Here is a 26140-nt window from a genome sequence, read left to right on the forward strand (position 1 = left end):
ATGCGATACATTACGATACAATATGATGTAGGCTACTTTATTGTCCCCCCTGGGGAAATTTGTCTTGGACTCAGATGCTGTGCCCATATATGCCTTCACAGTCACAGTCAAACAAACCGCATATGAACAGAACAGCAATAATTGTACCAAATCGCACCAATAGATTGCACATAGTCTTAAAGTATAGTATATAGAAAATATTAAACATAGTTGCTTGTTTTTGCCACTGACAGGCTCCGATTGTTATTAAAAGTGTGTGACAACATTATAGAAAAGATCCCTTCAGGTACAGACCTTTATGGTAAAGAGCAAGATCCCGCCCTTGTAATGTCCTCCTGATTGCCATACACCTTTTGTCCTCTGGGGTCAAAAATGACCCCACCTGGTTTGACTGTTATTTAAAGCATATAGTATAAATTGTTAATCAATTCTGTGTTACACCTTTATTCTTACTTCAGTCCAATCCACCACACATTTTATCCCTTAATTTTGGAATTTTGGGCCAATAGACCTTGTTTACATAAGTATAAAAAACATATTTTGACAGAAAAAGATTTCATTTGGGGTCATAATGACCACAGGGAAACACAAGGGTTAACCAGATACATTCCAAAAATCACTTTGGCCAAATACACCAGACTTCATTTAAACAGTAATTTTATCATTGTAAAGCACAGATCATTTAAAGTTGACAGAAATAAAATAAAACTCAAAAAAGCCGTCTTGGTTCGTCTTTCCACTGTTCCACCTATCACCAACTCTGGTTTGGTTGAAATAAACCTTTAATTCACACATTTAGATGTAAAAATACGCTCTATACATGTCAAGAAAGTAGGGTCCAGGTTATACAATACTGAATTTACCTTCTAAATCCAAATGAAAGGCAACACTGGAAATTAAGATGTGGAAATAAAAAATAGGATGTAAACAACACAAGCCAGTATTATATATGTATATATTCAACATTTATTCAGGTTTACATGTGGTTGCAATAACAACACAATAAATAGATCCTTAGTGATATCACAGCAGTTTTGGATTCACGAGAAATAATACTCAGGGAGCATTCACAGTTACAACACAAGACAACAAAGCTCATTTTCACATGAAGCGATAACTGGCATTAGTGAATAGTATGGCAGATATCATCATAACAGTGGTGTCGGACATTTGCAGTATTGCATATTCATGCACTACAAGCCTGTGTCAGATACATGGGATATAAACAACGTTTCTTTTCCATGTTAGTAGATCTGAATTTTTAGTTAGTGGCATATCAAGAGTGCAAAAACAGACTGTCCCTTTTTCCAATTTTAAGTAAAGCTGAGCTGACCTGTGTTTGGACAGGAAGCTTCCCCTAGTGGTGATCAAACAGCATTCAGTAACAATTTTACACTGAAGAAATGCTTACTTACACAGCAACACAGCGTTGACTGTCAATTAATACTGTAGTGCAAAGTGACATCATGTTAAACTTGTACTGGCTCTCTGAACAACAATGACCACAAATGAAAATCAAAGAGATAAAATCAGTCGACGTGAATCAATACTGACACTACTAGTGCTTGTTGGGTCCAATCAGAAACATTTTACACAACTTCTCTATAAAAGTACAACCATTTAAAAAAACAAACACAACTTTGTAAAAACAGAATGTAAAAATAAATTGCAAAAATAAAAAAATCTAAAATATTTTATAAAATATGATGAACTCACAACATGTGAAAATTAAAATAAAAACATATTTGGTCATTGCAAACCTGGCTTTGCCACATGTTTTGGATTGTACGGGGAAGTAAAACATGACAAGTACTAGTGAGGAAATGCAATGGAACAATCTCATTCAGTTCATCTAAAACTCAAAAATAAGAGATGGCCTTCAGAGGAAGCGCAGCACTTTCATTGTAAACGATTACAACATTTTCAGCTCTGAAACTTAACAGTGGAGGATCCTAAAAAATTCTCCCCGGCAATTTCCACTTCCTTTTCAGTTTGAAATTCATTGTCATTAAAAAAAAAAACAACAAAAAATGCCTTCAGCAAATAATCCTGTACATTGCCAAAGTAATTACACCATTATTTCTGCACAAATCAACCTACAGCATTTTTGGAAACTTTGTTCTTTCATACACACACTTAAAATCTTTTTAGGATAACCTCAACAGTAACATGAGCAGCCTTCCTCTTCTCTCTCCTCGTGAGCTTATGGTGGTAAGGCAGTCTGCATGCTGGGAAAGCTGGAGGCGTCGACAGATGTCTAAGGCAGCCAATAAACTGAGAGCAACATTTTCTCCACCTTTAGAGGAAAGAGGAACCAGACATGGAACCAGGAACCTGCGGGTCAAACTCACCTTGAAACACGCTACAGAAGACGGACGTTTCAGGTCAACGTAACGACTGCACAGGCTTCTCTCACACAACATCAAGTGTCATTGTGGGGGAGCTAGGTTCGCCTCCAAGTGGTGCGTAATAGACTTGGGGGTGTCTGAAGATTCGGAGCGGAGCGTGAATGTCGGAGAAGTAGCTGAGAGCAGGTGAGGCTACTCGAAGGTCCAGACCTCCACACTGTGGATGTTGAAGTCCTGCTGGGCGGAGAGCGGCTGGTTGTTGAAGGTGGCGCATTTGGTGGTGGTGCCACGGTACAACTCAGAGTCCAGCCACAGACCCAGCTGACCACTGCAGAGGAGAGGGACCAAAAAAACACAAGGATTTTATTTAATGGCAAACAAGGATTTGGATTACTGAAAAAAATTAAAGAGAAAATTAACCACAAAGTCATAATTGCATATTTTTCCTCTTACTTGTAGTGCTATTTATCACTTAAAGATTGTTTTGGTGTGAGTTGCAGTGTTGGAGATATCGGCTGTTGAGATGTCTGCCTTCTCTCCAACATAGATGGCACTCAGCTTGTGGTGCTCAAAGTACCAAAAAAATGTTATTTATCTTTCTACTGAACTACATGTGTGAACTGTATCACGGTGTAGAAGGAAGTGTGTCTCATGGACAAGAGGCTCATGTTCATGACAGCAGGAGATGTAAAAATTGAAAGTCTAGTGTGTAGGATTTAGTGGCATGTAGCTGTGAGGTTGCAGATCTGAAACTTCTCATGTGTGCCGGGTATGTTGAGCTACAGTGGCCAATGCAGAAACGCAAATATACGAACGTCCCTCTAGAGACAGTTTGGCTTATCTGACCCTTATCTGGTCTACCGTAGAAAAGACAAGGCCAATATGCAGACATTAATGGCTCATTCTAAGGTAACGTAAAGACAACAATTCTTGGTTTCACATGGTTTTAAACTAATTAAAACATAGTTATAAATATTATGCACCATTTCCACCATTATTATGCACCATTGCACCATTTTGGGGTCGACCGTCCCTTCTACAAGCCTGTAGTTTACAATGTAGCCGGTAGATTCACTTACCCTCCTCCTCCCATCTGGAGAGAGTCAGTATTGCCCTTCACAAAGTAAGAATTCTCTCCTGTCCAGCGGTACACCTGAAAATCAAAAGCAAGCTGTCTGATATTTGGATAAAAAAGCTAAAATCCCCAAACTGAGTTCTTAAACTATCTTAGTACAAACCTTGATCTCAGGACAGAAGCTGTAGAGGAATGTCTCTCCCGTGCCGTAACAGTGTTCACTCACTCTGAAGGGATGAGTCGAGAAAGCCCCAAATATCTGTGACGAGAGTCAGATTCAGTTTAATAATCAAAAGAACAGGAAAAAGTCTGTTACAATTAGTATTTAAAACCCTCATGTTAAGTTTTTTGATTATAGGAAATTGAAAATAACCTTATAGAATAAGTTTGCACTGCAGAGTAGAAGCCGCCAATCAGAAAGTAAAAAAAAAAAAAAAAAAAAAAATCATGCACACAGGGCCATAAACTATGACGGAGGATTAGGGCCATGTAAAAGAAAAATAAAAGTTAGATTTTGAGTATAAAACTTGTCATAATATTATGAAAAAAAGTTGTAAAATTATGAAAAAAAGTTGTTATATTATGAAAAAAAGTTGTTATATTATGAGAATAAAGTTGTAATTTTACGAGATATTGAGTAGTAATTTTACTAGAATAAAGTCGGATTTTTATGAGAAAGGGTATATTATATTCAGGAAATAAACAGATGAGAGCACAGGCTGCCTGTGCTCTTATCTGTTTTATAGTTTGCTGGCGGTTTGTTTATTTCCCTTATAAAATATCCCCTTTGTTTAAAAATTACAACTTTATTCTTGTAAAATAAAATAAAAAAATCTCTTAATATTCTGACTTTATTCTCAAAGTCTCAAAAATAAAAAAATAAAATAAATACAATTTTTTTTATATCAATGTGGCCCTAAAACTCTGTCATAATAAACTAAACAAATTGCTAAACACTCTAAACCTAAGAACCCAATGTATTATTCTGTGGAGTTATGAGTGTATGGATAAGGGCACGGTCATAAGGGAGTGCAGGGAAGTGACCATCACCTGCTGTGGCGGTATCTGTGCTGAATGTGGGCAGTGCCTGATGTGACGGACACGGACGCCTAGCTTGCTAACAAATTCCATGAGATATGATGTTATTTGTACATTTTCTATCTTCTTACATTCTCTACCTGTCTCCTTTGACTGTTATTCACCTTCAGTGTTGTATGCCAGTGAACCCCCAGACATTTACATACAGAATCGTCCTCTGGACAGTGTCTACCTGGTTGTCCATGTCTTTGATGACCAGCAGCACAGGGCTGTCCACGTCTGCCAGGCTCCTGTACAGAGTCTTCAGGCTGGTCCCATGCTTCACCGTGCTGTAGACCAGTCTCCAGGGGTAAATCTGCACACGGGCTGGCAGGCGACAGGCAAGCTGGAAGGAATCAGAACCAGCATTTTCTTGTCAAAAATTGGGTAAGTTTATGTGGCTAGCTGCCAGGTATTTACCTGATATTAGACAGAATTGTTAATTTATCTGACATTACCGTCCCTGGACCAGTTTCTGTGGGGAAACATGTTGATTTAAAACAGCCTCAACAGCAGTGCCTATCTTGTCTATAACGGTCTTTTGAGCTGGGCAATATAGCAAAAATCAATTATGATATTTTTGATCAAATATTTCAATGAGAGTATAATGATGACTGTTGGGGCTTTCACAAAATATTCACAAAATTAAGTTTTTGATAAATAATCAGCAGTAATGTGGATATAATGACTACGTGATTAAAGGCAAACAATAGAAGAGCTGGAACAGTCAGCCTTTAAACCAGGAAAAGACACTTTCGATATTTAGTGTCACATCACAACCTAATAAATTTCAATTTATTCAGCAGCCCTTGTGCTCGCTATTGTTGTTATCACTTGACAACAGTTTGACAACTGCATTAGTCCTTCCCATGGTGCTGATTTCGAATGCTTTTAACCAAAAAACTGCTGTTTCATGTCATGACGTTAGACTAATAAGGTGGAGAGAGCAAATTCAGTGGTCTGAACTGAGACCAGCTGCAAGTAACTGGTTTGAAATAAAAGTTACCTTCTCAATGTGTGTATCCTGCAGCAGGTCACTGGTGTCACTGAGTATGGGCAGCGCGTCCACTGACAAATCTCCGTCACAGCTGCCGAAACTCTGCCTACGCTTGGCCTCGTCGATGGTGATGATCTTGGAGTGAAACAAAACATATAATCAAGTCAACATTAAAGAGGAATCAACATAAAACACTTCACTGCTGTTGTAAAACGGGGCGTGTAAATAGAGGAAGGCAAGTGGTCTGCCTACTTTTTCACTGAACTCACCTCCCAGCTGCAGGACGCAGGGTCACTGAAGAAATTGTCTATCATGTCCAGCTCGTCTTTCTCCACAACAACAAAGCCCTGCTCTCGAGCTTCTTTCCCGTACACGTCTGGAGACCACTGGACAAAGAATGCATACAGATGGTCCACCCTGGAACACACACAATCAGATTGGTTACAAGCACATTGGTGGCTTACACACATCGTAGTTTGAGACAAGGGTCAAGTATCATCCTCCTTTTTTTCTTTTTTTTTTTTGCAAACGTATAGGTAAGATTTTACACCTAGTTGCATGTTTTTGCAATACTGTGGATAAGCAAACATACATGGTGTGATAACTATCAACTTTCATACCAGGGTACACATTATTAGTGTTGTAAAAAATGTCAATTTGTCAATGCATATCAGTTCTGTACATGTATATATATTCAACCCTTTATTCACCATTTAGTGCATACACATAACCAAATACAAAGTCAACAAAGGATTGATATTGGATTGGACATTGGATAAAAGTAAAAAAGTACAGCATCATCTCACCTTTCTTGTGGCACAGCAAACCAGTACTCCGGCTGTTTACCCCGGGCCCCAAAAGAGTGGGCGGGGCTAGAGGTCATCCCAGTGGCAAAAGACTTCCTCATTGGCTTCCCCACTTTGAAGCACAGGAACATAGGCGGGATTTTACTCTTCTCCTCTGATGAGAAAAGCAAGTCTAAAAAATGGGAAATACAAAAATTTGAGTTTGATGACTTTAATAGCACACGCCTTAATTTTACAATACCAAATGTCCAATAGCAACAATATTTGAGAGTGGATCCATGGGTTTAACATCTAGTTTCCTACCTTCTATTGGAGCCTGCATCCTCTCCAGCAGCCATGACTTCACTTCAGCGTCATAGCTTTTCTTCCGTCTCTCCTCCTCACTGAGTTCAGCTCCATCTGCTGATCCATCTGGGCTTCCTCTCTTCGGACTCGAGTTGCCACAAACCTCCGAAGCTTCCTTCAGACTTAATTTCCTGTTTTGGTCCAATGGTGCGCTGATTATCTCATCATGTGCACCGTTTAGCAGCTCTTCAGTCCCTTTAGGTTTTATATCTTTGGTTTCCTCTCGGTTTGTAGGTTTATCGACCCGTTTTTCAGTCTCTACAGATGATTGTATTGACTCTCCATCCTCAATAGAGCTGTTCTGAGCTACACCCTCATCCTCTTCATCATCCAGTTTCCCTTTAGTTTGACCAAGAATCGACTTGTCCTGTAAGTCTCCCTGGCCTGGGCAGCTTGGTCCTACTTCCTGTTGGTCCCTGTTGACAGTGCTGAGTGTATTGGAGGACGTCCCCTCTGCCTCTTCAGTGCTCCCGTTGACAGTCGGCTCCAATTCTGTGAATCCTTCATCTGACGGAGACTTTGCTGTCTGCTCGCCCTCTGTGCTCGCTGGTATTAGGAAGATTTAATAGTTTTTTGTTAAACATCTAAAAATAATTTTATCAAGACATTTTTTTCATCAATCATTTTTTTGGGGTTATTGTAAATTATCTGGTTTGTATGGTATTGGTAAATTGTAAAAAAAAAAGTTACTCAGTTTGCTTACACTGAAAACAAAGAAATCCAAACAAATACTCATTCACAGTAAACTGATGTGAAAAATAAATTCCAACTTATACCAAAGAAAAATCTGGGTGCTCAAGAGTCGACGATACAGAAATAAATTAATATATAATTGGGCACTAAGCTGAATTTAAAAATTAACAAGCCATCTTAATTTATAAACAAAAAAACATAAAATAAAAAAAATAAGCACCCGAAAAATAGTTGCTGTTTGTGGATAGTAAAACATATAACAGTTAAAGTCTAACTCAAATGGTACCAGTTTCTGAGAGGGTTGATTCAATGTCGTCCAAGACAATTGGTCGCTTCGGATCGAGAGCTTCATAGCGGCTGAAGGGGTTTAGATCTCGCTCTGACGGAAGTTGCTCCCACTCGCCCGGCCTGTACACAGGACACAAATCCTGGGGTAGGTCTCTGTGGGGTCACGCGGCATCACACATACCGCACCGCAAACCAGGATGAAAATGAAAGGGAAACAAAAACAAAAAAAGAAAAGGTCCAAACTGAAATTATGAATGACCACAATGATACAAAACAAAATAACACATGTGATGAATGAATATGTAAACCCTGAGAGGCAATTGCGAGAAAAAGTTCTGGTGATCCATTTTTAGAATCTGATCTAAATTGTTTTCTCTCGTGTTTATGACTAAGGAACAGGTAAAAAAAAAAAGGTTTTGCCAGGACATATTATTATTATTATTATTATTATTATTTATTTATTTATTTTTTTACAAATTTTAACTTTTCATTTTATTTTATTTTAATAGATACTTTTTTTTAATCTGTGAAAGCATATTCATTTTCTTTGGTCAGGTGCATTTTTGTATTAATTGTTGTAATATTCATTTTAGCCACAAGAGGCTGAAGTGCACCACAACCTCATGTTCCAAATAAGAGCATTCATGTTTTCTTTTGGGTTAGTTTCAATTTCTCCATTCAACGTCATCCACCTGCCAATCTTTTTTTCACCTAATTTCACAGATTAAAAAAAAAGAAAGAAGAAAATTAGAAAAAAAAGATTCTGGACTAAAAGAAAAAAATCCACAAAACAAAACAAACAAAAAAATACATGAATAAATAGATTAAATGTAAAATAAAATTAAATACAATTTTAAATAAATAAGAATAATAAAATAAAATAAAACAGAAATAAAATAATCTCTAATTTAGACTGGCAAAACCTAATTTTCTTTTCCTGGCAAAATGTTTTTTGCAGCAATTTCAAGGCACTAGGGAAAGATTATTTCATCACAAACTTTTTCACCTGTTCTTGAATACACTAGACAAAGCAATTTAGGGTCAACTTAAAAAAAACAGATGACCAGAATTTTTTTTTCTCATCTACCTTTTTGGGTTTCCATATAAACAGCAAATGATAACACAATAAAAAGATCAATGAAGAACAAATATAACTAAATAAAATGAAATCACAAAACTATAACAACTGCACTCATAACAACTTGAACTAAACAAGATCCGGTGGAAACAAAGATGCTTCCTAAAATAAGGATATGGTAAAGTGGTTAATGTGAAAAGTCCTATAAATCATGCAAACAGTTTTATTTCTGAGGAAACAAGAAAAATGAAACTGTAAAGAAGAATAAGACAGGAGGAGTCAGAGCTGAGATTTGGAAGAACCGTTACAAAAAAAGGAAATTAGGGTAGTGAGTTGGTTCGGAGCTCTTACGATGGCAGAGCATCTTTGAGCTTCATGCGCGACACGTCGTCATACAGCGCCACAGACACGACCTCCTCCATGGGGCAGATCAGGCCGTACTCCTCGCAGCCGTGCTCGATCACCAGGGGGTCTGACTTGTGCGGGTCAAACATGATGTTGTTGGGTGTCACAATCAGCACGCCTCCCACCACTCCCTGCCACAGCAAAATAACACATTGAGAAAAACAAACAAAATACAAGAGTGGTACCTGATGATGGATATTTTTTGTTATGCATTAATTCAAAATATTATCGGCCGTTATGATGTTTTCTTACCATGCCATCAGTGAAGTATTTGCAGCTCATCTTGATGAATTTAACCGTTTCCGGGCTCTCATCCTCTGAGTTTGGGGAGAGCTCACGTCGGAGGGACTTTGCTGACGTGCAGTTTGAAACGCCGTCCTGAAGGCATTTAAAAAGACAGATCGTTGTGTTTAGTATAGCTTGTTTTGAAGTGCACTTTTTTCCTTCATGGATTCAGAGATTTTGATCACCATTTTTTTTAAATCTGCTTTTAATCTGTTTCCCATTTCTCATTTCATTCTTCAAAGAATATTAAAACATTTTGCAGCATCAGAGCCATAACTTTACTTTAATACATACATAATAATACATAATTAGAGAGCCAGTGTAGCATAGCAAATTCTGACAAAGCTTGGAGACACACCAAAAAGACTCCTGTTTAAATAATTAGTTCAAGTTTGACCATCACCTGCTGATTTAAATGAACCCTCATCGAGGAATCGATTGGTTGAGGAATTGGCAGAATTTTAGTCGACCAAGAATTTCTTTGGTTGAACTTTGGGAAGACATGCCGATTACCAACCTTTTTAACGATTTTGTCCTTTAATGTCCTCCGTGCAACATAACAAATCAATTTTTACTTACATGAGATGCTTTCTCTGATAAGCCATTTGTGAGGGAGGGATCAGAGGAACTCTGAGACTTTAGGCCAGCTTCTGACTGGCTCACATCGGGGACAAACAGCTTCTATAAAAATGAAGAGGGATAGCCGATGGTCAGTCAGTCAGAGGAATAATGCGAGAAGTGAAGCAGTGGTTCGTGTTGCTGTCGAGGTTCTCACCTGACCGGGGTAAACACTGCGAGAGAAGAGCTTGTTCAGCTGGACCAGCTTGTTTGGGGTGATGTTGAACTTGAGTGCAATGCTGTTGAGGGAATCATCAGCTCCCACCTGTAACAAGAGATCAACTCCTCTGTGAACATCTTAGAAAGACACACAGGTCTAATCCCCTCATGATTTAAACTACAACCTTACTGCTAATAAGTCAGTATGATATTTTAAAGGTGTTTCCACTGTCGTTTAACTTACAATGAACTCCACCGTCCCTGGTGGTCTCTTCTTCTCCTTCTTTGCTTGATTGTTACTTTTACAGCCATCATCTACAGGGGAAACAGAAAATGAGGAAAGCACTTTGTAGACTGAGTTCAATTACACCTGACAATAATCTTACACATAAAAAAAAACCCAAAACACAATTATTCTTGTAAGCAATTAGTATATGGCCTCATTCAGTCTATCCAGCCCTGCTGCCAGAGGAATATGTTGGCATTTCTGCAATCCACAGACACGTTACATCTGCAAGTTTAACATGTATCATATCAACATTTCTAAAGTGACATAATTCTGATTAAATGCATATGAGCTGATTTTGTCATTGGGAGATAGAGGGGGGCCTGAGACTGAGGCAACACTGTTTTTTTGAGAGAGACATGGGCAGCATTACTGGTGACAACTGTGGCACCAAAATTAGGTGTGTTTTTAGCCAGGCATTGGCACATTTTCTATGATGATTTTGGTGTTGGTTTGTTGTGAGACATTAGCAGCATTTCCTGCACTGATTGTGCACCTGAACTAGGTGTCTTAAAGATGGACATCACGGCATTTTCAGTGAAGATTCTGCCACCAAAAACATATTTTTAGCTAGTAATCACCATCATTTACCGCAGTGATTGTGGCCCCCAAACTGGGTGCTTTATAGCCAGACTTCAATGCATTTTCAGTAATGATTGCGGCACCAAAAATGTGTGGTTTTTACCCAGACCTCATGCCATTTTCAGAGGCAATTGTGCCACCAAAGGCAGAAGCTTTTAAGTGAGTCATCAGCATCATTTCAAGCAGTGATTGTGCTACAAGAGCTGCATATTTCTAATGAGACATCTCCATTTCTGGCTGCTGTTGTGGCAGCAAAACTTGGTTAATTTTTGTTGAGACTTCATGCCATTTACAGCAGTGACTGTGACACCCAAAATGGATGGTGTCTTTCAAAAAAAAAAGATTATTAATTTGGCTTTTGCCTTTTGTTTAATTTGTAGGACAGTTAAAGTGTGAAAGGGGGAAAGAAAGGAGTCGAGTTTGCGTCTGCTGCGGCGAGGACTCTGCACATGGGGCATCTGCTCTACAAGGTGAGCTACCGGGCGTCCCACAAACTGGGTGTTTTATAACACAACATCATCAGCATTTCCAGTAGAAATTGTGCCCAAAAAAATGTGCATTTGCATCCATGACTTGCAGAAATGTACAAAGCCAACATTTATTCTGGAGATTGGGTTGGCCAATCTCATACTCTCTTGGTTGCTAACAAACATATTTATGTTTCTGCAATAAACAGTAAAAATGAAACACTATCCAGTGAGGGCGGTACAAAGCAATACCCCACCAGAGATGACCTCTAAATATCCTGTGGCCTTATGAGTACTTATGCTTGTTTGTCTCCTATCATTATCCAGCCTTAAAACACTGCCCTAACACATGCTGAAGCAGTTATCATAAACACACACACACACACACACACACAATGTGACCCTTGTAGTAGACAAGAGCCACAGTCAGCATTTTCTTTTTGCCAAGAACACAGAGGCTATTAACGCACCACTCCCTGAATGCTAAATTACACTGCCGCCTCCTCCATGGAAACAGAGGCAATGACTAAGCACAAGACATCCAGACTCCAGCTGCTCTTTACTGTACGAGCATCAAAGACACGACCTGTCACTTCGGTGAACACTGTCGCTTATTCATTGAATTAATATACTGGGCTGTGACTGGTAATATGCTGTGAAACACTGCAGGCTGTGGACTTTTAGCTAAAAGCTCATACATAACCTGAAGAGTTATGTTTTGTTTGTCTGGTACACTGCAGAGCACCATGTTTGATTTAATGGGCTGAAGGTAATAATGTTTGTGGCTTTATTAAAACAGATAGTGCAGAGTTTACACACTGCACGCCTGACTAGAGTCCATTATTACTGTCAATACGACGGACCCAGCAACACATTACAGGTCATACATAATGATGTACATTATGCATCATACACTGACGGCAAAATGCAGGTTAGATGAGGTTTAATTTTGGGCAAATATAAAGCCATACATATGTTCTGACAAGAAGTGCAACTATCAATAATAGACATACAGTATCTGTGTAAGTGAAAGGTGGGTAATTTTTTTATATTGATTTCATATTTTAATATTTTTATTTTATATTATTGTGCTTATGTCATGTGCTCATCCTTATTTATTACCCATTTGTTTTCCTTTTTTTCTCTTAGGGGTTTAAATTAGGGGTCAACAGATTATCGGCCTGGACGATTACTGGGGCCGATATTTGGTATTATGCCGATTATCTGTATCAGCATCTTACTGTAATGATTGTTGACAAAATGTATTAATTAAAAAGTGCAGAGAAAGGGTCAGCATTGGGGTAACTTTTACTTTGTAAAACTTCTGGGAACCATTTTTATTCATTCATTTTTATTTAAATTTTCACTTTATAAAAAACAGCTGCTGGGAACTTGTTGTATTTGATGTTGAACGTTTCAGTTTTGATTAAGCATTTGCTAAAGGTATTTACTGTAAATGCAAATCTGTTTCAAATATTGGTTATTGGTCTCATTAACTAATAATAATTGGTATCAGCCATGAAAAACCAATATCAGTTGACCCCTAAAAAAAATAAATGTGGTCTTGGATTATTTACTTTGCAGTTGGTGCCCATGTTTCAAAAAAAGAGAAAGAATAATGACAAAGATGCTTCTGTCCCAACCAAAACTTTGTCATTTTTAAGTTGAAATGAAAAGCATTATAGTTATTGCAATTTCACAGAAGCACCAATTCCCCAAAACTTTGTGAATGCAACGCCTTGAGTGTCATCATCAACAGTAAAACAGGATAAAGGTTATGCAACTTCCTGTTTAAAACCGCTGAGGTCGTTCCCAACACAGACGACCCTTCTGTTGTATATCGGTCACATAACAGAGCAGAGGAATAATGTTAACAGTGACATTTGTACTAATACCACTCGTTGACATATTGGTTTTCTGGAAATAGGAATTTTTATAGAGCGCAACAAAAAAACCAACAACTTTTTTCTCAAAAACAAAAGCCTATTACTAATGTAGCAGCAGGGATACATGATGATAAATGATTTTGTCTTTCTGGGTGTAAGATTTCTTTCTAATTAGGTAGTCATCTTGCTTTGAATGAAGCTATTATACAAAGGTTAATTGCAACGACCATAATAGTAGACTACGGCTAGAATATTTTTTACTTCATCAAAATTCTCATGGGCTTTACCCAGTGTCTGTCACCGCAGTGGCGGTGCTTCTGTGGGAATGAGAGTCTTGCATTCAGGAAATGTCATAAGTTTGGCGGAGTTGTAAGAATGGTAGTGAACAGAGTGTTTGCCCTGTGAACGGCTCAGCTACATCATGAAGAGCTAATCTGTGTGGTGGTTTTCATTAATTTGAAGACACCTGAGCAGCATATGGAGAACGCACTGCAAATAACACAACGCTTATTTATTTATGTATTCATTCATATATGCATGTATTTCTTTACTGATTTACATATGATAAACTGACTTGTTGAATGAATGTGATTCACCGGAACAGAGCTCTTATTTTGGTGAAGTCTGCTCCTACATGTGGTGGCTAGTTCGACCCTCTGTTTTGGAGCCGCGGCAGCTCGACTGCAGTAAAAAACATTTACATTTTAGCTCTCTTTAGCCGACTTCAGTAACCATAAAGTGTGTAAAATAGCCAGTAATGAAAGTAATCTGTATGCATCAGTATTAAGTGACCTTTGAAACGCTTCTGTTGTGTTGTGATGTATTGTAGCCCATTTCGTAACGCCTTGTGGGATTTGCAGCATGTTCTCCAAATGTTGCACGTGTCTTCAAATTGATGTTTTCTGAATGATTTTGTGTTTTGTCTATTTGCAGCACTGTAAGCCACTGCAAATCTGATCAGTTGCGCTGAGAAGGGCAGATAGGTAGTCTTTCTGCTCCATGTTGTCTCGAGCACTAACAAACACTACCAGAAGCAGAGCACCCCCACCTCTGGAGGTGTCCAAGTAATCACATCCTGCATATTTTGTATGTGTTTTTGATGCAGATCGTACCTGAGCCTGCATGTGGCTTTGCTGTTCTCTGTAAGTCCGTCTTCTTGTTGGGGTCGCCGTCATTTGGGATGTCTGGACAGGAAATGATTGCCGTGTTCTGCTCAGTCACAGACTTGTCTGATTGGCTCTGCTTGAGCTGTCTCCGCCTCTTCAGCCTGATGGGATGCCAGAGGAGACAGAAATATACATTTGATTTATGAAAAATAAAGAACGCACAGGAGTTTGGATGGCCATTTGATCACATTTGTTTTAACAAGTGCCTGGACTTTTGGAAACTCTTTTCATGACAAGCAGCCTACGAGGTATTTTATCCTACTTTGTTGCCCCTATTTGCACTAACTGACATTTTTGTAGTTTTTCTCCTTTCATGTTGCATTGTGTACAGTGTATTGATGCATTCTCTATTGTGTTTATTCTTAAAAAACTGTTTTCACGGCGTGACAAGAAGGAGATGCTTCAGAGACAGAAATGCCCAGTGAACGCCCATTTGAATAAAATGACTTGTTTCTGCGCTTTTGTGAAAAGAACTACAATAACAATCTGAGCCTTTCAGCGGCAAACACAAAAACGTTTAGCGGATGTAAACTGACGGTGCAAAAATGCCCCGAGCACTTACATAGCAGCCAATTTTGCAGCAGTCTGACTCAACACTGGATCAATTTCAAAAACTGTCATTCCCGTTAGTCACATAGACTCAAAAATGTGGGAAAATACAGTCCAGGTTACCCTTTAACTTTTCTCTCTCTTTACGTTGCTGCGTCAGTTTTATTTTCCACTCACTCTGTCCTTCAGCCTGTTTAATCATTGATAGGTGAGGCGATGATGTAACAGCATCTCAAGACCCTGTTGGGGTTCATTATGGGGGGTAAACTGCAGTGCAGTGGAATCACAGCTTAGTGGTGCACTTAAGGATAGTGCACTCTCTATGAGCCCCGCTGAAACCTCAAGTATGGATATGAGCATATTAAGAAAAAATACCACTAAATTGATTTATCATAAGCTTTGAGTGATGGGAGCACTGCTTGCCTCCAGAGCCCCGAGCAAAGGAAGAATAAAAAAGAAAGTGAAAAGAGAGGCGTTTTTAAGCATTCAAGTGCCTTAATGGAAAGGCAAGAGTGGGTCGATAAAGCTGCAGACAGACACAGATCAGGCCTCTTCCATCGCCTCAGGTCTCTCTTCCACTAACTGATGCAGCGCACATCTGGAAGTGAACTCAAAAATCTGCACAGTCTCGACAGCACCGTCTGTTTCACTCTGAGGCATTTCTCAAGCCCTCATCTTAAGATTTTCCTTTCTCCTCTAACATTAAGCTTGTTAACAGCGTATCCATTACCGCCATTATGACAGAAAGCCCAATTCTGTAAGTAACATGTAAACATTAAGAATATAAATTAATTAAAAAAAACCCCATGAATATGGGGAAGACAAATAAGCTGATTTCTCTGTGTTCTTGTAAAGACCATATCCTAAATATGATCATAACCAAGAGAAGCCTCAAAAACTGGTTATTTATGTCCATGTAATGGACCTTAGGAAAATTATATAAAACAAGGAAAGGTCATGAGACAGTCAATGACAGTGTTCGAGGAGCCAGACTTTGGTATCAGTTCTGTTGGAGTCAATGAGGCGGAAAAAGCGAATCACACTATAACCCATCATATCTGATGGCCACCTCTTTATAATTTGTCTAGTTTCTTGTGTATGTGTATTTTTAATCTGGTGGAAGGATTTCTGAGTTAAAGTTAAAACCAACAAAGATATGATGCTGGTGTATGTGCTCAAACGCTGTCACTGACTCATGACCTTCGCTTACTTTTAGTTTCCTTTAAGAACCCTGGGAAGAGTAGCTGTTGCCATGGGAACAACGAGTGTGGATCCCAAAAGAACAAGATAATAAACTTGGACGCTCTGTGACATAATGTTGCCATATTTAGGCTATACCTGTTTTACTTTAACTTCATGTTTGCTGTTGTTTAGCTGGAAAAGCAGCGCTCATTTTTACCCTCTAAGGGGAATCCCTAAAGACCAGGCTTCCTGATGAACATTGTGTGTTATCATAGTAATGTTAGTCTTACGTTTAAACTACAGTTTAGTGGGACAGCAAAACAAAGCATGCTTTAGTTTTCATCAGAAAACAGAACATTTTCTCACTTTACTTCACAGTGTCCCACATATCTTCTGGCAAATACCTGCCAGGATGTTGTGCGAGTTTTCACAACAGCTGTGACCAATGAAATCACCACGACAACCGTTACTTGGTGCTCAGTGTCTCTTTATCTCAGCCGTGGAGCTCCGTGGCTCCTTCAGAGTTGCCATGAACCTCTTGGTGGCCTCAATCTCGAGTGTTTATGCACAGCCTGTTCTGACCAAATTTACACTTACAGCTATTTTTCATGCCTGCTCTTATTGTAATTATTCAGTGCTTTTGAATTTTCAGTGAACTTTATTTCAAGTATCATTTTCTTCTTCAAAATGTAGCTTTTCCAGGAAGTTTAGTAACTGGCGGTAGGACTTTCCAGATAACTTTTAACATTTTTAGTTTGGCTTTTAATTAAACATTAGTTTGGCTTTTAATTTAACTTTATTTATCTATTGACTATTTATTTTTATATTTTAGTCTGTTTCACAGTTTTACTACTTTCTATATCATTTTATCATTTTTTAACATATTTATTCATTATTTTTACTTTTTGTTTATTTACCTCTTATTTAGGTCGACAGTTTGAGTGTTTTACTTATTTATTTATTCATTTTTATTTTCATTTTTTGTGTGTTTTTATTCACATGCTTGTGTTTGTGGGTGTGTGGGATTTTGTTTTTTTTGTATGAAGCACTAACTGTGTTACAGTTCATATATATCAAAAGTGCTATACTAATAAAGCCTGACTTATTATTTATATATATGATTTAAATCTAATTTGTTTTGTGATTTCCAGAGATACGGTGTTATAAGCCATATTATCACATGTCACATTGAGGGAATGAATACTTGCATGCGGTTATTTTGTTTTGTGTTTCTAATTAATCTAGACTGATGTGTTGTGGGGCTACACAAATAGTCAGGAAGCGAGGCAGCATATGGTGCAACTAGCGTGAGAGGCACATGTTATAGTAGTGGCTGTTTTTCGAGATAAGAACAGTTTTTTCCTCACTCCCAATACTTTCCACTTTCCTCCCACAATTTGCTTATTGGTCTTTACAGTAGTGCTGCAGAGGTCTGCATGAGTCTGATGTTTTCATACTGGACCTTTCCACTGTTGTTTGGCTGCTCCCTCCCACAGGTACCCACTCTGCCCTTCCAGGAAAACACCAGCTCTGACTCAGCTCAAAGCCTGCAATCCCACTGAGATCTAATGCACCACATACCGAATAATTAGTGCACGACTGAAATGTGCTGCCATTACAAAATAATAATGGAATATTTTCAACACAAGCCAATCAAGTCAACAAAAAGGAAGACAAGCTGCGTGCATGTACCACGCTGTTGGCAGAGCCAGAACAAGTAACTTGAGACATAAGAAAGAATAACGCCCATTAGGCTGCACTGCATTATCTCACATCATTTCTGTCAAGCCCACACTCAATAGCTCTGATATTAACAGCACACTCACCAGACGACTTCTGCTTTTCCATAAATCAACTTATTTATCCAGTTTTGGGGACACTTTTGATTTAGTTTACATATGAGCAAGATTATGTTGATTTGAGGCATAAAGAAGACAAGCATATTATGTTTATGTTATGTTAACGAGAACTGGTTTCAGATGTGCGGATTAATGAGTAAATTCTGTTTTTTATAGTCTGACTATATTTTCCATGTTTTTGTTTCTATGTGACGAATGGAAACAAAAATAATTTTTGAAATTGGCTGAGTACTGAGCGAGAGGGCTGCAGCCAGCAGTGATGAAAGAGGCTGCGTGCACCATCACTGAAAGTCCACTAAAAGTGCTTGTTTTTGCCACTGACGGGCTCAGATTATTATTCTAAGTGTTTGACAATTTATGGTTAGGATCCCTATAGAGATGGATCTCTTTGTTCCAGAAATAATCCCAGAAGTAGCCCTGAAATCACAATTGCCAATTTCACCAAACTCCATTTAAATAAACAGTGATTTTGGAATGTGTAAAGAGCCAGCATATTTTCACATCTAACTTTGTGAATTCAGGGTTTATTTTAACCAAACCAGAGTTGGCGATCATTGAAACAGTAAAAAAGATGAACAATGATGTTTTTTTGTGAATTCTATTTTGCATCTATTGATTTTAAATGAAGTGTGTTTTACAATGATAAAACTACTGTTTATCAAAACAGTGTTTGGCGAGAGTGATTTTAGGGCTTTTTCTGCTTAAATATAAAGGATTTTACTCAAACAACAAGTTCTATCTCTGTAGGGATACCTTTTGTATGTTGTCAGACACTTAAAAACAATCTGATCCTGTCAGTGGCAAAAACAAGCACTTTTAGCGGACATAAATTGACGGTGCGAATATGCCCATAGTGATTACATTGCAGCCTGTTTCATGCTGCTTGAGTTCTCGTTTAATACTGGACCAATTTTAAAAATTGTTCCCATAAGTCACTTTGCCACAAAAACATGTAAAAATAGGGTCCAGGGTTGAAAACTACCAAACTTACGCTTTAAGGATTTTTAGACACATTCAAGCCCGATTACACAGGAGAACACCATTATTCACTCAGCTCTCTAAAATGAACACATTACAAGAACATTAATGAATCAATCATGTGCTTGTCTCGTGTCTGTAGATGTCAGAAGGAAAGGCCTGATCTTTGCTCATAACCTGTCGATTCCTTGTCAGTCTATGCACTGTGGCTGTGAGAAGCCGCTTTCCACACACTTCCTGCTATCGTGTTTCACAATGGCGCTTAAATCCAATTTTACAGTCGTCATCATCCCCGAGGGTCAAGATACTCTGACGCATGACTTGGATTATAGCTCAGAGACAGGTGACTTAACAGTGCCGATCCACGATTCAGAAAAGGTGAGAATAAATAATTAGTTAATGCACCTTTACAACTGATTGTCAAGGTACAATCAACTGTGCAGCATAATGGAAAACCTACAACGTCACTTTCAACAAGCGATGCACTGAGTAGAACCTGTTTATAGAAACATTTTGGACTTTACCCTTCAACATGTGATAGCTGGCTGAGAGACACAGACAGAAACAAATACCAGCAGAGCCACTTCCTGTCATCAGATATATATTATATCAGATGCTTGGGTAAAGAAACTTGAAACTTATTGGTAATGGGACGTCTGGTAGCTCGACAATCATTTTAGCTCGCATTCTAATATTTTGCAAAGTGCATTTTGGGAGAAACCCGACACTGTAACTGCTCTGGGACATTTACATGGACAAACATTGGGTTTAATGACTCACCATATCTTTATATATTTCTTTTTTATTTAACTTTTATTTTAACCAAGAGTAGTTTAGCTGGGATTTAAAATCTCTCTTTGAAGGGAGTCCTGACCAAGACAGCAGCATAAAGAATTTCACATAAAAGAACAAACAGACTAAAACCATAACAACAAATAAAACAATATTAATAACTGAAAACATAATATGACATGATTTCTGTGCAGCTGATAAGTTACCTTTGTCAATAATAAATCTGCACAATTATTTAAACTGTGATGCCAAATTTTGTCATTCTGTTTCTCCATATTGACATTTTTCTCCTATGGGACTGTTGATTATTTGCCAGAATAGGGGCTGGCTGAGGGGTGACTTTGGTTATATAATTTTCTTTCTTTTCTTCTTCTTTTTTTTTTTTAAATCTCATTCTTCCCCAGCGCTACAAATATATTTTGTAGGTGAATGATTTGGGGGAAACAGCTGAATTGTCACGCAAAACGCAAATTTTCCTTACAAATTGCATCATCACACAAGCTGTGTAAACTTCATCAGAATATGGATGCGTGACAGCCACTCGCCCCGCCACACAAAATCAACAAAATTACATACATCATGAAAAACTGGGGTTGAAAAAGCTTTGTTTTTTGCTATTGTCATGCATGCATGAGCACAGAATTTAATGTTTTTATAGGATCTAAGTGCAGATGAATGATTTTCTGTGAAATTTTAAATGAGACATAAAGAGACTAAAGTGATTTTTATGATTACTATTCTGTCTCTATGTGTCTGCTGGCACCAGAAGGACTCTTGAGGCCTAAATGTATGCAGTATATTTGTGTACAGTAATGTCATGGAAAAATGTCTTTCTGAGATGATCTCAAGATCTGTACCACCTTAAGATGAAAGCAATTTGTCGTAAGCACCAGAAATATATTAGATTATGGCTATTCTCCTTTTACTAGCCTTCTGAAGCAGTCAACTGAGAAACTTCATCTTATCCAGAATTGTGCTGCTGGACTTTTCACCAAAACAGGGAAGAGGGAGTATTTTAGCCCAGTTTCAGCTACACTCAACTGGCTCCGAGTATCTTATAGAACAGATTTTAAGTTTCACTTAGTTCATGGTTTGGGAGCGGCCGACATGGCAGACTCTGTCATTCTTAAATCCCTCACGAGCTCCCAGATCTTCACCTGCTGGGTTTTTAAATACACACAATTACACACACAAGAAAAAGGCAGCCCAGCTTTTGTTAACTATGCTCCAAAATTATGGAATAATACCAAAAGCTATAAGAGTTGTGGGCTTGATGAACATTTTTAAATGACAGCTTAATTATTTAGTCTGGCTTTGAAAAAAAAAAAAAAATCTTGTAATTATTACTCTTACTGGTCTCTGTATTTTTCACCTTCGCTTTTATATTTTATTTGTTTTTGTTGTTATCATGGACTGTCTTCTGATTGTCTAATCCTGCCATCTTTTTGCTTTTGTGTTGCATTTTTTGTGAAGCACTTTCAGCTGAATCCCTTGTATGAAATAAAGTTTTTTATTATTATAATTAATGCACATATGTTTTTTGTAAAATAAAACAATACACTTTGGTCCAGTGAAAAGGTGTGATCTGATAAGATTTTGGAAATTTATTGATGAGTTTCTTTTACCGATTTTGTGTTTCTTACTCTGTATGTAGGATATCACTACTTTAATTCCCATCATGATGTTTAAGAAGATTCAGTTAATTGTTTTAAAATTGATTTTACAATGCAACCTTTGAAAAAAAAGTGAAACATACAATCCTACTTCCCATGTTTTTGCATTTTTTTAGACTTCTGAGAGACTGATTTAATACATTTTAATACCAATTAAGGCCTTATTTTTAGATTAATGAACTCAATGCCTTTGAAGATTTATTAAGGATCCACAGAAACCCTTTATAATTATCATATGTTGGAATTCATCAGTTTTACTGCATGAAAAATTCCTTAAATAAATGCAAATGACAGTAATTCAAAACAAACAAACACAGAGTCTCTTACCTGGCAAAATATCCCGGCTTCCTGTCTCTCTTTTCCATCAGGCCAGGGTCTTAAATCTGCATGCAGTCCATACAAACATTCACCCTTACACACCCACCAAGCCAGCAGACTTGGGGAAGATCACCTCTCACACTGTGCTGCTCTCACACTTCTTCCTTGTCCTGCAGGGGGAATAAGCGGAGGGGATTAGCAGGGCTCACAGGGTGCCTCCTCACTCAACAACACAATGCAAAAAGCCCAATAACATCATCAGCCTGAGTGGAGGGCGATGAAAGCATCCTATAATAAGCATGTCAGGCCACTCAGCTGGCAGCGGCTGACCAACAGGATGGAAAAATGCACCACTCTCTCTCTCTCTCTGCGCTAGAGGAAATACACATCTGCTACTAGTTAATGTTGCCACAGTAAACATGCGTTTAGTTATGTAATTATGCTTAATCACAACAGTATGTCTATTATTATCACCAGTTTTGGGAATCCAGTTGATGTAAACGTGCATGGCTACACTAAAAGCTACAGTAGCTGCACCAACAGGATTAAGCGAAAGCAACTGATTACACGCATGTCACCCACCCTAAAAAAACACAAATTAGGCAACTTCAGTTCACCCATGTGTTGTCTGAAAGGGTTATATAACAGGTAAACGGCTAACAGCAGGGGAAAGGCGAAATTTGAAGCAACGTTACCCCACCTAGCTACATTTGTTCAGTCTGTAGCAGCTTGCTCAATGGGAAATCCTCTACCATTGATCAGATTTAAGCCTCTTCTTAAAGTGCAGCAGTGACAAAAGACAGATATCCACTTGTGTGCTAATGCTACAACAACATATACCACCGTCAGCTAAAACAAACACAGACAAAGTAAACAAGGGTCTGTCTTTCTTGTTTTAACAGCTGATGCTAACAGTGCTAGCTAGCTACTTTGTTTACAGGACAATAGCAACCTGGTGGATATGGTAAGGATATTTTAAAGACGCTAACGTCAGCCTGTTATCGTAAAACAAGCTGTTTCTGTTCATGTAATCTGGGCCAAGGCTGACGCCAAACCCTGATGTACAACGAGGCGTTTAAATGCTAAATCTGACATCAAGAGAGGTAGCTAAAACAGCCCACATACCTTGCGTGCATCCTCCAACGGCTAATGTTAATATCAAAATGAAGCCTCCCTTCACTACGCCCTCTGCTGTCATGTGCACTGTAAAAACATGAGCTCACCGCTAGCTTGTCTTAACTATTAGCAAGCTAAAGCAATGTTTTTAAATGACGGTAACGCCATGCTAGGTTAGTAAAGGTTAGATAGTTGGAACACATGAACGCCAGTCAAGATTATACCGAACCATAACTAAAAATAACACAATAATACACATACAACAGTACACTAAGTACTAATAAAATCACTGCGTTTCAACTGTGTGATAACCATCCCTGGTGGTCTAGTGGTTAGGATTCGGCGCTCTCACCGCCGCGGCCCGGGTTCGATTCCCGGTCAGGGAACATCTTTTCCTATTTTTACTCCAGTGTTTAAATTCATGCTATGAGTGACATATGCACCCACTGCAACACTATTGTGACAATGTTCTGGATTGATTAATTTTCAGTTGGATCATTTTTTTCAAAGACATTTTGATAATTTCACTCAAAGAATTTAAGAATATCAAGAGTTCTCAATTCTCACCCAAAGAATATTCAAAAATATGAATTTCCTCAAGACTGAAAAGTAGGCTATATAATTAATTCGCTCATTATTTTAGCTAAACTTTAAATTTATAAGCCTAAATAAGATTTCTGAAAAAAATGCCCTCATATACCACTTACAAAATATCTAGATAAAGATCTAGATATCGACATATCTTAAGACATATCTAGACATATCTTAAAATAATATAAAACCTAGAATATGTATAAAAAATTACCAGAAACGATTTATGCAAATCTTACTACTTTATCATATAACTAATTTGGTAAAACCCAGAGTTCGTTCATACTTGTGTCTATTTTATCTCTCTTTCTCTCTCTCTCTCTCTCTCACACACACACACACACACACACACACACACACACACACACACACACAAACTCACACACACACATTTAAAAACCCAAAACAATTTATTTATTTTAAACTAAATAACATCCTAAATCGTGGCTTGTTTAGAAAGCCTTAATTACCCAAAGCATTACAAAAGTAATGTAATCCTATTATACCGATTTCTTTATTCACATCTAAAACAAGTTGCTGTCTTTAATGTTTGTCACTTTAAAATTTATTTAAAATTACTTTTATTTTATTTTTTTTATTTTAAATTACTTTATTTAAAAGTAAAAAGAATGATGATGATAATAATAATAATAATAATAAATGCATTGTTATTACCATTACCATTATTATTATTATTATTATCATTATTATTATTATTACATCTCAAGACCCCTCAGAATTATCACGTGACGTGTTGAACGATCCTGACCCCTATGCTGGGAACCCAAGTGAGAACCAATACCGAGTCCACTTAGCATTTCCACCTTCTGACCATCCCCAGAAATATTTATCATTTACACCACTTGGTGGCAACAGTTTGCAACAAATGCTACTAGAGGCAGGGGTTTGAAGATGTCAAGGAGGGCATAATGCATCGGGGGCTATACAACACTCTACCATAAGATACATGACTTATTTTATCTGTCCTGACAAGTTTAAAAAAAGAGCAACATTCAACATAGTCTCTGTTGTATGAGTAAGGGTATGATATTCTCTGCAGTATTCACCCGGAGAAGACTGTGGTGAGCGACAGATTATTTAGTCACTTCAACATTTGTTTTGTATAATTTCTTCATTTTGAACTTCAAGTCAAAGATTCAGTTTCCTGTCACTCCTTCCAATAAAGCTCAGCTGAACTGAACCTGTTTGGGTGCAATGAGACAGAGATAATGAGTGTTTGTGGCGCTTGGGTCCCAGAGAGCCCTCAAAGGTGGGGAAAGACTGAGACTGCGGGCCCTCTGATTGGACAAGGCAGGAGTTAACCATTTCCTGGCTGGCTATGTATCTTGGCAGTTATTTTGACAGGCGCTATCATTGTGAGAGAGGAGATAAGTTGTCTTAGGGATCGCCATGGCGCCGGTGTGTCCCTCCTCTGTCCTGGTCAGACTCTCATCCACCCCCTCCTCTCCCTGCCCTGCTCAGAGCAAAGGATTGTGGGGGACTGTTTGGTTGGGAGCAGGGTTTGTGTTGGCAGGGACCCCGGGGCTCTGGGTATCATCGTCCCCCGTCAAGACCATCAAAACCTTAAAGTGACAAAACAGCAGGACAGCCGCCTCCCAAGTGTCCACTTTCTTTTAAATGTTCTTCTTCTAATATTTTTCTTGAAGTTTTATATTGCAAAGTTATCATTGATTTTCTGCATTTCCTTCCTGAAAGTAAAAGACAAAAAAAACGAAAACTAGATTCAGACAGACAGTTTTGCAGAATTTTAAGCTTAAAAAAAGCCAAGGATGAGCTCTGGTAAACTTTTGACTCTTTACTGAGTTATGTTTTCAAGATGTGACTTCAGACAGGCCAATAATAAGAGTCTAAGTCCATCAAACCTACAGCGTCTTTAGTCTCACTGTCATATAAGATCTGAACAGCATGCAGGTAGTTTCATTTCAGCTGCTGATAATAGAATTTTTATGGTACTGTCTCGTCAAGGCCCTCAAACAGCTGGTAGCATTACAATGTCTGTTTTTTGGGTCAATATTCATACTACACAGGAGTATTCATACACACACACACACGCACACACACTGGAATTTATGTTGCAGAGCATGAGCAGAAAATAAGAAAGGAAAAAGGAACAAAAGAAAAAATAAAACACATTTTTAGGACATGTGTGCCACTGAGAATGAGAGATACTATGGTCTATTTTACACTGCCCATCCAAGGTGGAAATATTGCACTGTTATGTTGCCTCAGGAGGCAGTAACAGCACCAAAACAAGGTCTGTAGAAAAACGACATCCAGTACGATGTGATCAAAGGCAGGACTCATGATAATCCCAAGTCATCAAATATCGCCAAATTGTCAGTAGACTTTTGTATTTACATATAACGGCTAAGGTTACCTCTTGTGTCTGTTATCAATGTCCTGAAATGCTGCGGCCAACGTCAGCAAAAGTACATGATTAGGTTTACGCAAATAAGCTCGGGTTTGGTTTAGGAAAACACATCATGATTTGGCTCTACAT

General features: G+C 38.2%; 1 protein-coding gene and 1 non-coding gene across 3 annotated transcripts; one reads left to right on the top strand and one right to left on the bottom strand.

The window, feature by feature from the left end:
- Positions 1–943: 943 nt before the first annotated feature.
- On the bottom strand, positions 944–23193 carry ncoa7b (nuclear receptor coactivator 7b). 2 transcript variants are annotated; one of them, XM_042503885.2, is made up of 17 exons: positions 23038–23193; positions 21922–22082; positions 14508–14662; positions 10419–10489; positions 10173–10280; positions 9977–10078; positions 9365–9490; positions 9059–9243; positions 7628–7749; positions 6607–7194; positions 6304–6475; positions 5767–5914; positions 5507–5632; positions 4694–4846; positions 3587–3682; positions 3428–3501; positions 944–2676 (listed from the first exon to the last, which is right to left on the bottom strand). In XM_042503885.2, exons 2-17 carry the CDS (start codon positions 21957–21959, stop codon positions 2541–2543), a joined length of 2400 nt encoding a protein of 799 aa, XP_042359819.2. In that variant the 5' UTR covers positions 21960–22082; positions 23038–23193; the 3' UTR covers positions 944–2540. The 2 variants fall into 2 exon arrangements, with proteins under 2 accessions (XP_042359819.2, XP_042359818.2); XM_042503884.2 differs by having other exon boundaries at positions 7628–7782.
- A 149-nt stretch (positions 23194–23342) lies between these two features.
- trnae-cuc (transfer RNA glutamic acid (anticodon CUC)) lies at positions 23343–23414 on the top strand. The gene has a single exon. It is a non-coding gene; the product is annotated as a tRNA-Glu (tRNA).
- The last annotated feature ends 2726 nt before the right edge of the window (positions 23415–26140 follow it).

Source organism: Plectropomus leopardus, chromosome 16 (genome assembly GCF_026936395.1).
Source record: "Plectropomus leopardus strain MGB_pleo_1.0 chromosome 16, ASM2693639v1, whole genome shotgun sequence".
NCBI classification, from domain to species: Eukaryota; Metazoa; Chordata; class Actinopteri; order Perciformes; family Serranidae; genus Plectropomus; species Plectropomus leopardus.

Bases quoted from the DNA above. Each gene is read 5' to 3' on its own strand.
- ncoa7b (XM_042503884.2), bottom strand. From the start codon at position 21,959: ATGGAAAAGAGAGACAGGAAGCCGGGATATTTTGCCAG. The intron at 14,663-21,921 runs GTAAGAGACTCT...GCATCCCATCAG, and splicing joins AAGCCGGGATATTTTGCCAG to GCTGAAGAGGCGGAGACAGC. The intron at 5,633-5,766 runs GTGAGTTCAGTG...TTTCACTCCAAG, and splicing joins CTGCGTCCTGCAGCTGGGAG to ATCATCACCATCGACGAGGC.